The sequence below is a fragment of the Biomphalaria glabrata genome, chromosome 6, assembly GCF_947242115.1.
Source record: "Biomphalaria glabrata chromosome 6, xgBioGlab47.1, whole genome shotgun sequence".
Classification (NCBI taxonomy): Eukaryota; Metazoa; Mollusca; class Gastropoda; family Planorbidae; genus Biomphalaria; species Biomphalaria glabrata.
Genome location: NC_074716.1, coordinates 30,299,139 through 30,311,515, shown reverse-complemented (window position 1 = coordinate 30,311,515; position 12,377 = coordinate 30,299,139). Strand labels below are relative to the sequence as shown.

Sequence of the window (12,377 nt, the reverse complement as noted above, 5' to 3'; positions counted from 1 at the left end):
CATGTTTTTCACAAGACTATCTCAAAGAAGATCCAACTATTAAACAACAGTGTACTAATTATGTTGACTAACATTAAGGTGCAAAATTATACGTATGCTTTTCTAAGCATGCGCCTACAGTAGGCATTAAATAGCGATTACGAACTGAATTAACATTAAAACCTACAGCTGGCATGTTATTAGATGTACTTTCATTGATTTTCTCAGTACGACTTTGCGAAATTGTTTTTACTTAGTAACAAGCCAATATCTGTCTTTAAACCAAATTACTTCGAGAACATTGTTAGAATTTATATCGGAAATAGGTCATTTAATTATTGCCTTTAGAGTTGTTCAGACGAGATAAGTAGCAGTCGACATGTTTCTATAAGAAATGAAGAGGAAATATATTTTCTTTATTTACTAATTGTCGCGACTGCTCTAACTCGCCATTTAGTTTTCAGAGCGAAATGTCAGCTAGTAATCTGACCACGGCCAGCTTGAACGCGCCATACTTCTTCTTAGACCCAGTGCTATACAATTGTTTCCGAGTCCTTAACTTATGCGTTTTGGCGTTTATCATAGGAGTGTTTGGCATTGTTGCTAATTTCATCAACATTTGCGTCTTCAGGAATCTTGGTTACCAGGACGGCGTCAACATCACCCTGACCGCCCTAGCCGTCAGCGACATCGGGGCGTTGCTCACCCAAGAGTTCTATAACATCCTGGCCACGCCCATGATCCAAGAGTATGACCTTTTACTAACCAAGAACCAGCTGATGGCTACCATGCACTACGTCATCGGGTATTTTGTGCGCGTCAGCAGCGTGATCACCTCTTTCGCCTCGCTGGAGAGGTGCCTGTGCGTGGTTCTGCCCCTGAAAGTAAAAGCAATCATTACCACTCGGGTTGTTGTCGTATGCATTGTCTTCATCTTCCTCGTCTTATCCTTGTACATGTTGCCGCCTTATTACTCACTTTATTTGGACGTCAAATTCTTGCCCGGCTACAACAAGACGATTTGGTACTTCTTCTACCAACCTTACAGTGAGAGAGTCCTTAAGATATCCTATAACATCACTGACCTGGTCCTCCCTTACGGTACATTCCTGGTACTACTCTTATGCTCTTCAATCATGTACATTAAAATAAAGATGATGTCCGAGTGGAGAAGGTCAATCTCGAGCGCTGGGAGTCACGCCACGAGCAAGTCGTCAGTCAAGGAAATAAAGTCCGGGGTCATGCTTATAACTGTCTCGTTGCTCTGTATCTGTTTTCTTGCTCCTGAAGCGGCTCTTTTTACTGCTGCAGGCTTCGTCCGAGAGATGAAACAAGATGGAATATACAAAGATGTCACAAACTTGGTCATTACGTTTACAACTCTCCTGCAAACCATCAACTGCAGTGTAACATTCGTCATCTATTACAAAATGAGCTCAAAGTACAGAGAAGAGTTTCACAGAATGATCCAGAAATATAAACCAGGTTCTAAGTTTTTTTGTGTGAAGGAACATCAGTAAATGTAACTTTATTACTTTAAAATGTAAAAGTACATTCAAAACATTTTTTATTCAAAATTTCAAAATAAAGAAGATTTAAGTTTTTGTCAGTATAACTTAACTTGTTTAATAATATCTAGTGTTATCTCATGTTTTATGTCAAGTAATGGCAATGTTCACCTACACACAGAAAATATACTTCTGTTCCAGTTAGGTCAAGATCAAGAAACTAAAAGAAAATTTGGGATGAATTTATAATAATGTAAAAATAAATAACATAATTATTTTTAAAACTGCACTATATTGTATTTTTACCGACTTACTTGTGTAGATACATTAAAATTGACTAATACCTTCAAACACACAAAGCACATACTCACACACACACACAGAATTCATTGTAAAGAAAGTTTAATGGCGCATTTCATGGTTTTGACATTTAAGAATCTCAATAATCACAATTTTTTTTGTTTCCACATCTGAAAAAAAAACAACTTTTTTGGGGGGCCCCAGGCAGGAGTCACACCTAACGAACGCTAACCGACTTTTGTTCGGGAGCAAAATAGACCAGTCATAATTACTTTCTTACAAACAACCAATCAATTTAAATTGTGAATTTATGACTTGCTGCACAATTCCTCATCTGTAAATTAAGTTTTTTTCTGCTTTTTTGTTCTTTAACCCTTCAAACGCGTGTGGTCTAAACATCAGAATTGCAATTCCATTTTGTATGAACTCATTGTAAAACAGCTCAGCACTTTAAGGGTTAAAAGAGATACAATCTCAATGCTAACGTCAAGTATCATAGTAACAATTATGACTTTAAAAAAAAATAAGTTGAGAACCGCTGTGATTAACTTTAAACATGGAACACTTGTAATGGCTGTAGTGTAGTCTGTACAATTGGAATAGCATTACCGTTATCTTATCTTATGAATTAGAGACGTTACTTCAAAGAGAAATAATTACTTCCTACACGTATCCATGTGTCAATCTAGTCATGCATGTTAATCAGTAATTTAAACTCTGCTCAGTCCTTGGTTTTCTCTCGCTAATTCAGGCAACCCATTCCATGCTGTAATGGCGCTAGGGAAAAAGAGAAGTTGGCCTACACGTTACTGCTAGCCACTGCACTAAGGAATGTGACATCATCTCTGGGTCTTGCTGAATATTTTATTAGCTTTCTTTTTGTATTTGTGAATTATGATTCACTATTTTAAGTATTACTGGCATTACACACCGGCTACGCCCGTTGATTTGTTCCCTGTTTTTATGTTGTTTATTGTGGCCTGAACACCCAGTTCTTCTTAACAAGCCACATTTTAACGATGCCCCTAACATACATTTTAGCCTGTGAATTAGTCTATCTATTACAATAAAATGAAGCGGCCCGCTCTCTTTCTCTTTCCTTCTCTCTCTCTCTCTCTCTCTCTCTCTTCCTTTTTCTCTACTCTTTTCACTCTTAGTTTTTTAACCATGCGCATCATAATGTTCTCTGCTTTATAAAATGGCCACACCTACACACATAACCATATGACACACACACACATGCTTTTGGCCGGTAAATTCTAGTATGACTTTCACTTCTCCCTTTTCCCGCTCACAAAAAAAAAAGTTAGTCCTGCGTGCACTATCTGACTTTACTTCGGCTTCTCAATTCAATTTTTAATTTACTCTCTGTTGCATTTGGACCGTAACCCTACCCCCCTAGCGCCCCCCCCCCACACACACACATTTGCTTTCACACGTTACAATAACATGCCCCCCCCCCCTTTTACTCCTGTAGTTCGAACTATAAAGTAATAAAAAAAAGTCGTATCAATTGTATCAATTATAACATTATCATTTCATCAACGGCCTTTGAAAAAAGAAAGCGGATATTGGTTTTGCATAGTTTGTCGTTCGTCCCGTTTGGATCTCAAAAACTAGAAAATATGAAAATCCAAATTTAGGATATTTTCAGCCTGCAATGTTTTGATGCAACGGCTACGTTTTATCATTGAAATCGAAATGATTTATTTTAAAAAGTTACACATGTTTGGCTAACCTGAATAAAGTACACCATTTTTAGCGGCTCCCGAAAGGGGGAAAGACGTTATTAGTTTTGTGTGGCCTGTCCGTCCGTCTGTCCGTCCGTCGGTCCGTCCCGTTTAGATCTCAGAAACTAGAAGAGAAAATGAAAATCGGACATCCTGATATTTCATATCATTCAAAGTTCTGATGCAACGGCTACTTTTTTTCCTTTCTGAAAGCGAAAAATCTAATTTTTTTAATCAATCATGCAAGACGTTTTTTCATAATAATACACCATTTTACAACTATTGACTATTAATAGTAACAAACACTGAAAGCTTTTTAGTATTGGACACATTTATGCAAACGGTTTTAGATTTTTGGTAAAAAAAAAATTGTTTTCATTTATATTGCTAAGAACCAATAAGTTCTGTCATACTAAATATTAGATATACAAAAAAATGTTAACTTTTTAAAAAAAAAAAAAAATTCTATTTACTACGCAAATAAGTTGGACATAATTTAAAACAACAAATAATAAAAAGTTTTTCATTTCACTGCGAGAATACGGACCTATTGCAATTTCATTGGAACATAAAACTATAGGAATTTTTTATGGATATATTTTTCACATCCTGAGGCTTTGAATAAGAGATTGACCATTTACAAAACAATTAGATCAATTAGATACTCATTATAAGACATCAGTTATGCCAGGTTCACATCCAACTTCACATTCTTTTTCACCTATTCATAGGTCTGCTGGACCTTTGGGGCACCACACAGGATCTGTCAACCTTCTTTCTCCATTCTGTCTGTCATTTGCCTTTGGTAGAATTTCATTATGATATTATTTCTGAAAATATTGAAACCTGCCTTTTCACCTGCCTGGGTGGACCACTTCTGATAGAATTTAATACCAATATTCTTCTGAAAATATTGAAACCTGCCCTTTTTCCTGCCTGAGTGGACCACTTCGGGAGCTGATTTTGAGTTTGTGTATCAACACAAACTTTCTGTGTAACCTTGTTTTTATTTAACAAATGTTTTGCTGTAATACAAAATTTATATATTTATACATTTAAATGTAGGTCCTATATATTTCTATATAAATAAAGAATGCCTTTAGAATATAAATAAATTGAGTATATATATATATATATATATATATATATATATATATATATATATATATATATATATATATATATATATATATATATATATATATATATATATATATATATATATATATATATATATATATATATATATATATATATATATATATATATATATATATATATATATAATAGCCTGACATTACCCGTGGCCTGCGGGTCTAAGTTTGTGTTTACTAATCTAGTGGATAGGATTTAGATGTATGTTAAACTTAGCTAATGATCCTTTCAAGTCTTTTCTCTTTCTCTACGAAAATAAAATTAGCTGTGCGAAAATGGGTTTACCGAAGCCGACACATACAAATCTATTAAAAACGAAAAGAGCGATAGACTAATAGTACAATTAAAAACGGGTTTACCCGATTTGCTAAATGAATGGGATAATAAAGTAAACAATTAAACGAAATAATTTTTAGTACGCGATCATGAATGAATATAGGCCTATCTCAACACGGCTTCGCAGCTTTCGTAAACGAATGTATTAAAAATGCTTTAGAAAAGCAAATTTGAATGTTAATTTGCTTAAAATATGAAATGAATGGACGATAATTAGTATGTTCATGTATTAAATTATAAAACTATCTGTGCGAAGCGAAGTTTTATCATCTTAGACTTAGAGTTTTAGATCTAGGACATTACGGTATTGTCTAATGAAAGAATGTTCGTCAGGAAATCTGTAGTCACAGATATAAGGAACTAATGTATGTAAAAAATGGTTTTGAAACACAAATTTGAAGGTTAATTTTATTATATAATGAAATCAATGGACCTTTTTTTGTATTTTCATGTGTCAAAGTAAAAAACTATCTGGCAAAGTGTATTTCTTAAAATTAGATCTAGATCTAAATCCTTTCGATCTTTTCTCATATCAACATTGTAAACATGGCCTAGATCCATAAAATACTATTGCTGTAAAAGAGTTGGTCTATTTTTTTTTATGGTCTTAAGTTTGTTTTAGGGCCACAATACATACACTTCGGTCTAAGTTGGTACCCAAGGAACATTTCTGCCACGTTTTATCAAGATTGGTCAAGCGGCTTTTACAAAATTACACACTCAAAAATCTTTGAGCGTAACCAAAGGGGTTTTAAATTTAAATCCCCCTCCAGTGGGTGTTTGACGCTAAAAAGAAAATACCTCATCAATATAAAAAAGCAAATTACACACTCAAAAATCTTTGAGCTTAGCCAAAAGAGGGTTTTGAATTTAAACCCTCCTTCATCGGGTTGTGATGCTAAAAAATACCTCTTCAATATAAAAAAAAATTGTAAATTACACACTAAATTCTTTGAGCCAAGCCAAAAGGGGGTTTTGAGTTTAAACCCCCTTCCTTCAGATGGCTTTTTGTTTTAGTTTAAAACCACTCCAGATTTTTTTTTTTAGTTTCAAATCCCCCTACAGAGAGTTTTGAGTTTGAAACCCGCCTCTTCAATATTATTCTAAAGCAAACTACACTCACCAAATGCTATGAGCGTAGCTAAATGGGTTTTGAAGTTGTTAAAAAAAAACTCCAGAGATTTTTTAGTTTAAAACCCCACAACAGATGATTTTGACGATAAAACTTCCCTTTTCGATAAAAAATCTAAAGCAAACTACAGTCACCTAGTTCCAAGAGCGTAGCCAAGAAAGGTTACAAATTTCCAACCAGTGGCTGGACTCCATTAATAAAGTGCAGTGGAAAGTCATCTGCCTAAATTGAACAACACTAAATGTGTCTCACAAAGATGGCTAAGACGGATTTAAGGAGTCAGTTATAGAGATCGGGTCTCAATCAAGGATAAATGCTATTCCGAACTGGGAGTCGACCCCTTGGTAAGGTTGTGACATAGCGTCGGATGAGTTTTGCATGACATGTATTCCGACAAAATGAATTACGCATAATAAGTGTCGCAATGACATGGAGGCCATTACGAGGAAATCGCAAACAGGAACATCCTAGTACAACTTCACGCCACACTTTCATAGAGGTCCTCAGAGCAGCTGGGACGAGACTTCAAACATTGCCAGTGACATATTTTTGTGGAAACAGCTTGACGCCCAATGAACCGAACGGCGCGGGAGGATCTAAATCAGTAAGAATAGTACATGTTTTGAAATAAAACTTTTTAATAGCAGAATAATGCACTGTAGATACCTCAGAATATGCATTTTTTAAGCTTTCAGTACTAGAAATAGTGCTTGGCGCTACCCCTCGCGCTAGGGGAGCTCACAGCACTCCCCCAGACCCCATTGCTGTCAAGAGCCTGCAGTCTACAAATTTTCCACTAACTTTAGCAAGAACCTATTGTAGTGTATAATAAACGTCTTCCGAAAGAATGAAGAGTCAGAATGTAACAAAGATTAATTACACACACACACACACACACACACACACACACATATATATATGTGTGTGTGCGTGTGTGCGCGCGTGTGTGTGTGAGAGAGAAAGTATTAAAAGAAAAATTTACTATGAAATGTATAAAATCATTCACTGTAGATTGTAATGAATACCTACAAAATACTAAGCTCCTTTAAAACCTTAAACAATCGTAAGGGCTTCTTCCATAGCTTAAATTTGAGATATGAGAGATACCATTTAACCATCCATCGCTCAAATAATCATTAGAAGGCATCCATCAGGCCAGACTCACACTGAACCATTTCCTCATAACTATCAGTTTAGTGAATGCATATGAATATTAATTATGTTATAGTAATAATTATAGCCATATAGCCATGTACTCTGCAGTATCATATTCATTATCATAACAATGCAATAATATCAACAACACTTTCATTACGGACGCCTCTCTTTTTAATGGGCAGACGAGGGGTTGGGGTGGTGGAAATTTTGAAGTTCATAGATTCTGATATTTATTATTAAACTATCTACCTCTTTACGCTCACGAGAGTATACTTTTGTACATTCGTACACATGTTATACAAACCAAATTTGTTTTATATATTGTGGTTGATTGCATCTTAGCAATAGTTGCTTAGAACAAATAAGAAGTCCATAGTGACCTAGCATTTGACGGCCCTACTGGCCTCTTAATCCACACTCTAACGGCAATTTTTTTTTAGGGTAAACAATAATGTAGTAGCGAGGTTAAATGAAAATTAAATTAAAGGATTTCCCCGGCTTCAAAATAAAGGGAAATAATTCGCTATCTAAAGTCTTGAACCACAAAGCAATAATCCTCTAGTTCTGTCCCATTTTTTTTTAGGTCCCCACTTTCAAGTTGAAACTTACAATAGATGACTATAAAAACCTTCTATTATGATTAGCAATGCTCTCGCAATCGTAACTACATCTCTAACTAGCTCAAAGATGCTAAGGAGACCTTAGCCCTTGAGTTTTAATTCAGGTCGTCAACTTTTTTTATGCATTTGAAAAGTGGTCACAGTAATAATTACCCAGCTACCCCTTCTTTCTTCCCCAACCCTTCCCAACTAGTCCAGACAAGTGCTAGGATCATTGCTTATTTCGAAAGCATGCAATTGTGCTAAAAGATAACTAATGTTAAAAATATTTCTAATCGGAGAGATTTATTATTGTTGGTCTAGAACTCTAGATCTATTATAAATTTATTTACATGACTGATCCAAACTAATTAATACAACTACCCTTAATGTATGGGTGCGGTGGCTGATTGGTTTTAGAGTGGTCCTTGAGTCCGTCCAACTGTGTAACTGACTTTAATTGGGGCAAGTAAATGCGGTTGGTCGTCGTTTATTTTTTTTTTTTTTTTTTGCAAACATCTCAAAGCGGTTACTACATCACTTGATGGGTTTGAAAAAACAATGTTTATTTCTGGAAAAGTAGAGAATCTGTCTGTGTAGTGTCTGCAAACGTGCTACCCTGTGCAAGGCATTTTGTTGGCGCCCCTCTCACATTACCAGAAACAACACAACAAATAGGCTAATACATAGAATGTATTCAATATCAACAATCTTATACAAATTACAATAGAATTTACTATCTAATTCAAAATATCTATAATAATAGGTCCTTACTTGGATTACGAAAAATCGCTACCTAACTTTACTTCTATAAAATACTATTAGGGTAGGTAGTGACCTTTCTTAATACAGGTAGGCATGGGCGTAGCCAGGGGGGGGGTGGGGTTCAAATGAAGACGGACATTAGTGACTGATTTTTTGCTTTGATTTTGTTTAATTTAGGTGAGATTCTAATACTAAAACATCACTTGCCCCAACGCAGCTTAGGGGGTTTTGAGTTTAAAGCTCCTACCAGGGGGTTTCGCAGTTAAATTCCCCTCTTCTTTAAAACAAAACAAACAAAAAATAATGCAAAAGACAATCCCCAAATTCCATGAGCTTAGCTAAGGAAGATTTTGATTTCTACCCCCCTCAGAAATTTACTATAAAACTCCTTATCAATATAAAAAATTACACTCTGAAAATGCTATGAGCGTAGCCAAAGGGGTTAAAGCTAAAAAAAAATACCTCTTCAATATAAAAAAAAGCAAATTACACACTCCAAATTCTATGAGTGTAACCAAAGGGGGTTTTGAGTTTTGAGTGTTAACCTCCCCGCCTCAAGTGGGGTTTGAAGCTAAAAAAATACCTCTTCAATATAAAAAAAAAGCAAATTACACACTCAAAAATCTTTGAGCGTAACCAAAGGGGTTTTAAATTTAAATCCCCCTCCAGTGGGTGTTTGACGCTAAAAAGAAAATACCTCATCAATATAAAAAAGCAAATTACACACTCAAAAATCTTTGAGCTTAGCCAAAAGAGGGTTTTGAATTTAAACCCCCCTTCATCGGGTTGTGATGCTAAAAAATACCTCTTCAATATAAAAAAAAATTGTAAATTACACACTAAATTCTTTGAGCCAAGCCAAAAGGGGGTTTTGAGTTTAAACCCCCTTCCTTCAGATGGCTTTTTGTTTTAGTTTAAAACCACTCCAGATTTTTTTTTTTAGTTTCAAATCCCCCTACAGAGAGTTTTGAGTTTGAAACCCGCCTCTTCAATATTATTCTAAAGCAAACTACACTCACCAAATGCTATGAGCGTAGCTAAATGGGTTTTGAAGTTGTTAAAAAAAAACTCCAGAGATTTTTTAGTTTAAAACCCCACAACAGATGATTTTGACGATAAAACTTCCCTTTTCGATAAAAAATCTAAAGCAAACTACAGTCACCTAGTTCCAAGAGCGTAGCCAAGAAAGGTTACAAATTTCCAACCAGTGTCTGGATTCCATTAATAAAGTGCAGTGGAAAGTCATCTGCCTAAATTGAACAACACTAAATGTGTCTCAACAAAGATGGCTAAGACGGATTTAAGGAGTCAGTTATAAAGATCGGGTCTCAATCAAGGAAATGCTATTCCAAACTGGGAGTCGACCCCTTGGTAAGGTTGTGACATAGCGTCGCATGAGTTTTGCATGACATGTATTCCGACAAAATGAATTACGCATAATAAGTGTCGCAATGACATGGAGGCCATTACGAGGAAATCGCAAACGGGAACATCCTAGTACAACTTCACGCCACACTTTCATAGAGGTCCTCAGAGCAGCTGGGACGAGACTTCAAACATTGCCAGTGACATATTTTTGTGGAAACAGCTTGACGCCCAATGAACCGAACGGCGCGGGAGGATCTAAATCAGTAAGAATAGCACATGTTTTGAAATAAAACTTTTTAATAGCAGAATAATGCACTATAGATACCTCAGAATATGCATTTTTTAAGCTTTCAATAACAGAAATAGTGCTTGGCGCTACGTCCCGCGCTAGGGGAGCTCACAGCACTCCCCCAGACCCCATTGCTGTCAAGAGCGTGCAGTCTACACATTTTCCACTAACTCCAGAGTCAGAATGTAACAAAGATTAATTATACACACACACACACATATATATATATATATATATATATATATATATATGCGCGGGGGGGGGGTAAGAAAAAAATTCCCCCCCCCCTCCCCCGCAAAAAAAATCCTGGCTACGCCCATCATATAGCAGTTTTATTCATACATCGTTTAATGAATTAGAATCTAAAATCAGATTTGCTAAAAATAAAAGATATTTTCACAGAAAATAGACACATGTAGTTAGATGTACATTGAATTCAGCACGGTTATTACACCAGAGATAACAGAAGTCGGAGTCTCTTGTAGAATTAAAAATAGCATCTGGCACCCATCTGCTTGCGAGAAATGAAGCACCCCCGTTTCCCCCAGGAACGTGCCTCAGAAAAGGCTCGAAAAAGTGACATCAGTTTAAAACTGGCTATTAGAAAAATGAGCCTCTAGACTTACCTAACTTTCAAAAGTAGCGCTCTTGAAATGTGACTTCCTTGACATTGCTTCTCTGTTTATTTCAAAATATTCGTTATTTCAATTTCTTTTTTCTTTCTGTTTCCTTTAAATCATTCCATATTTATTCATATAACTTTCACTTCTTTTAATATGTTAGGCCTACTAAATTTTACTACTTTATCTCATTTTCTCATTTTATCATATTAGCAATGCAATGAAACGAACTCATAAACTGTCAATAGTCTTTCTTCAGTCCTCTTTATACATACTCGTGCGAATCTAAAACGGGACCCTGAACTTAAAAAGTAGGAAGTATTGCATGATGTTTTTTTTTATTTCTCAGCTACAAATTGTTTAACAAACCACTATTATTATTTAAACAGTTAAACATGTGACTAAATAGAAATCGAAAGGAAAGGGTAAAGAAAAAAAAGAGATGAATAGCTAAAATTGTTGAAATCTTCTGCCAAGGGAGGCATTCAAATTACGGATTTGTTTACTAGTTTGGCTCAAACAATTCAATAACGTCGCTGAAACGAAAACTTTTACAAAGGAATAATCACAACTCCATTTACTCTTGGAGATCATGCCAAGCTAGACAACATCACTAACCCATATCTACAAAGATGCAGACTTAAACATTAAGAAATACAATACACTATTGAAACACACGTTTCAGATTTATGTATATCAAATGCAATCAAATTATGGGCCAAATGGTATAGCAATGCCCGGACGGATTTGACACGCAGTCCGCCCCTGTTTAAGAGCATTAAATAACAGTGACTATGGAAGTCGATTGTTTATTTTCTAGGCTTTTGGGGTATATAAACTGTAGGCTGCATTTTACTAGGAAAATTAATATACTACGAAGAAAGCAATGATTTGTGTTTAACAATTAAATGGTGTATATAATAATGCCTCTGTCAAATCAATGATTACATGTATGTTTTTGTGCAGCTTTCTTAAAAGTTGGAATGTAGAAATCTCGTTTCCACATTCTGACAGACACAAAGACATTTATTAAAATAAAAACAAGGATATACTAACTATATTGACTAATATACATTGACTAAATTATAACTATAGACATGCGCTTGTGTTCATTACTCAGCAATAAAGAGATGAATTAGCACTAAAACATACAGCAGGCATGTTATCAGGCACACATTTCATTGATTATCTCATTACCACTTTGCTGAACAGACTTTCCTTAATATGAACCTAATATCTGTCTTTAGAACAAGTTATTGGGAGATCATTATCAGAATTTGTATTGGAAATGTAGAGTTCACGGAGACAAATTTTTTTTCAAAGATAATTACCAGTCAAGTACTATTTGAACAGAAGGCATGTTAGTGTAAGAAGTAAAATAGAATATAAAAAACTTATTTTTTTACTCAATGCATGCATTTGTATATTTCAAAGCAAA

At 35.1% G+C, this 12,377-nt stretch overlaps 1 protein-coding gene across 1 annotated transcript; it reads left to right on the top strand.

The window, feature by feature from the left end:
* Nucleotides 1–449: 449 nt before the first annotated feature.
* LOC106077091 (G-protein coupled receptor daf-37-like) lies at nucleotides 450–1,499 on the top strand. Its single transcript, XM_013237876.2, has one exon. It carries the CDS (start codon nucleotides 450–452, stop codon nucleotides 1,497–1,499), a length of 1,050 nt encoding a protein of 349 aa, XP_013093330.2.
* Nucleotides 1,500–12,377: the final 10,878 nt, after the last annotated feature.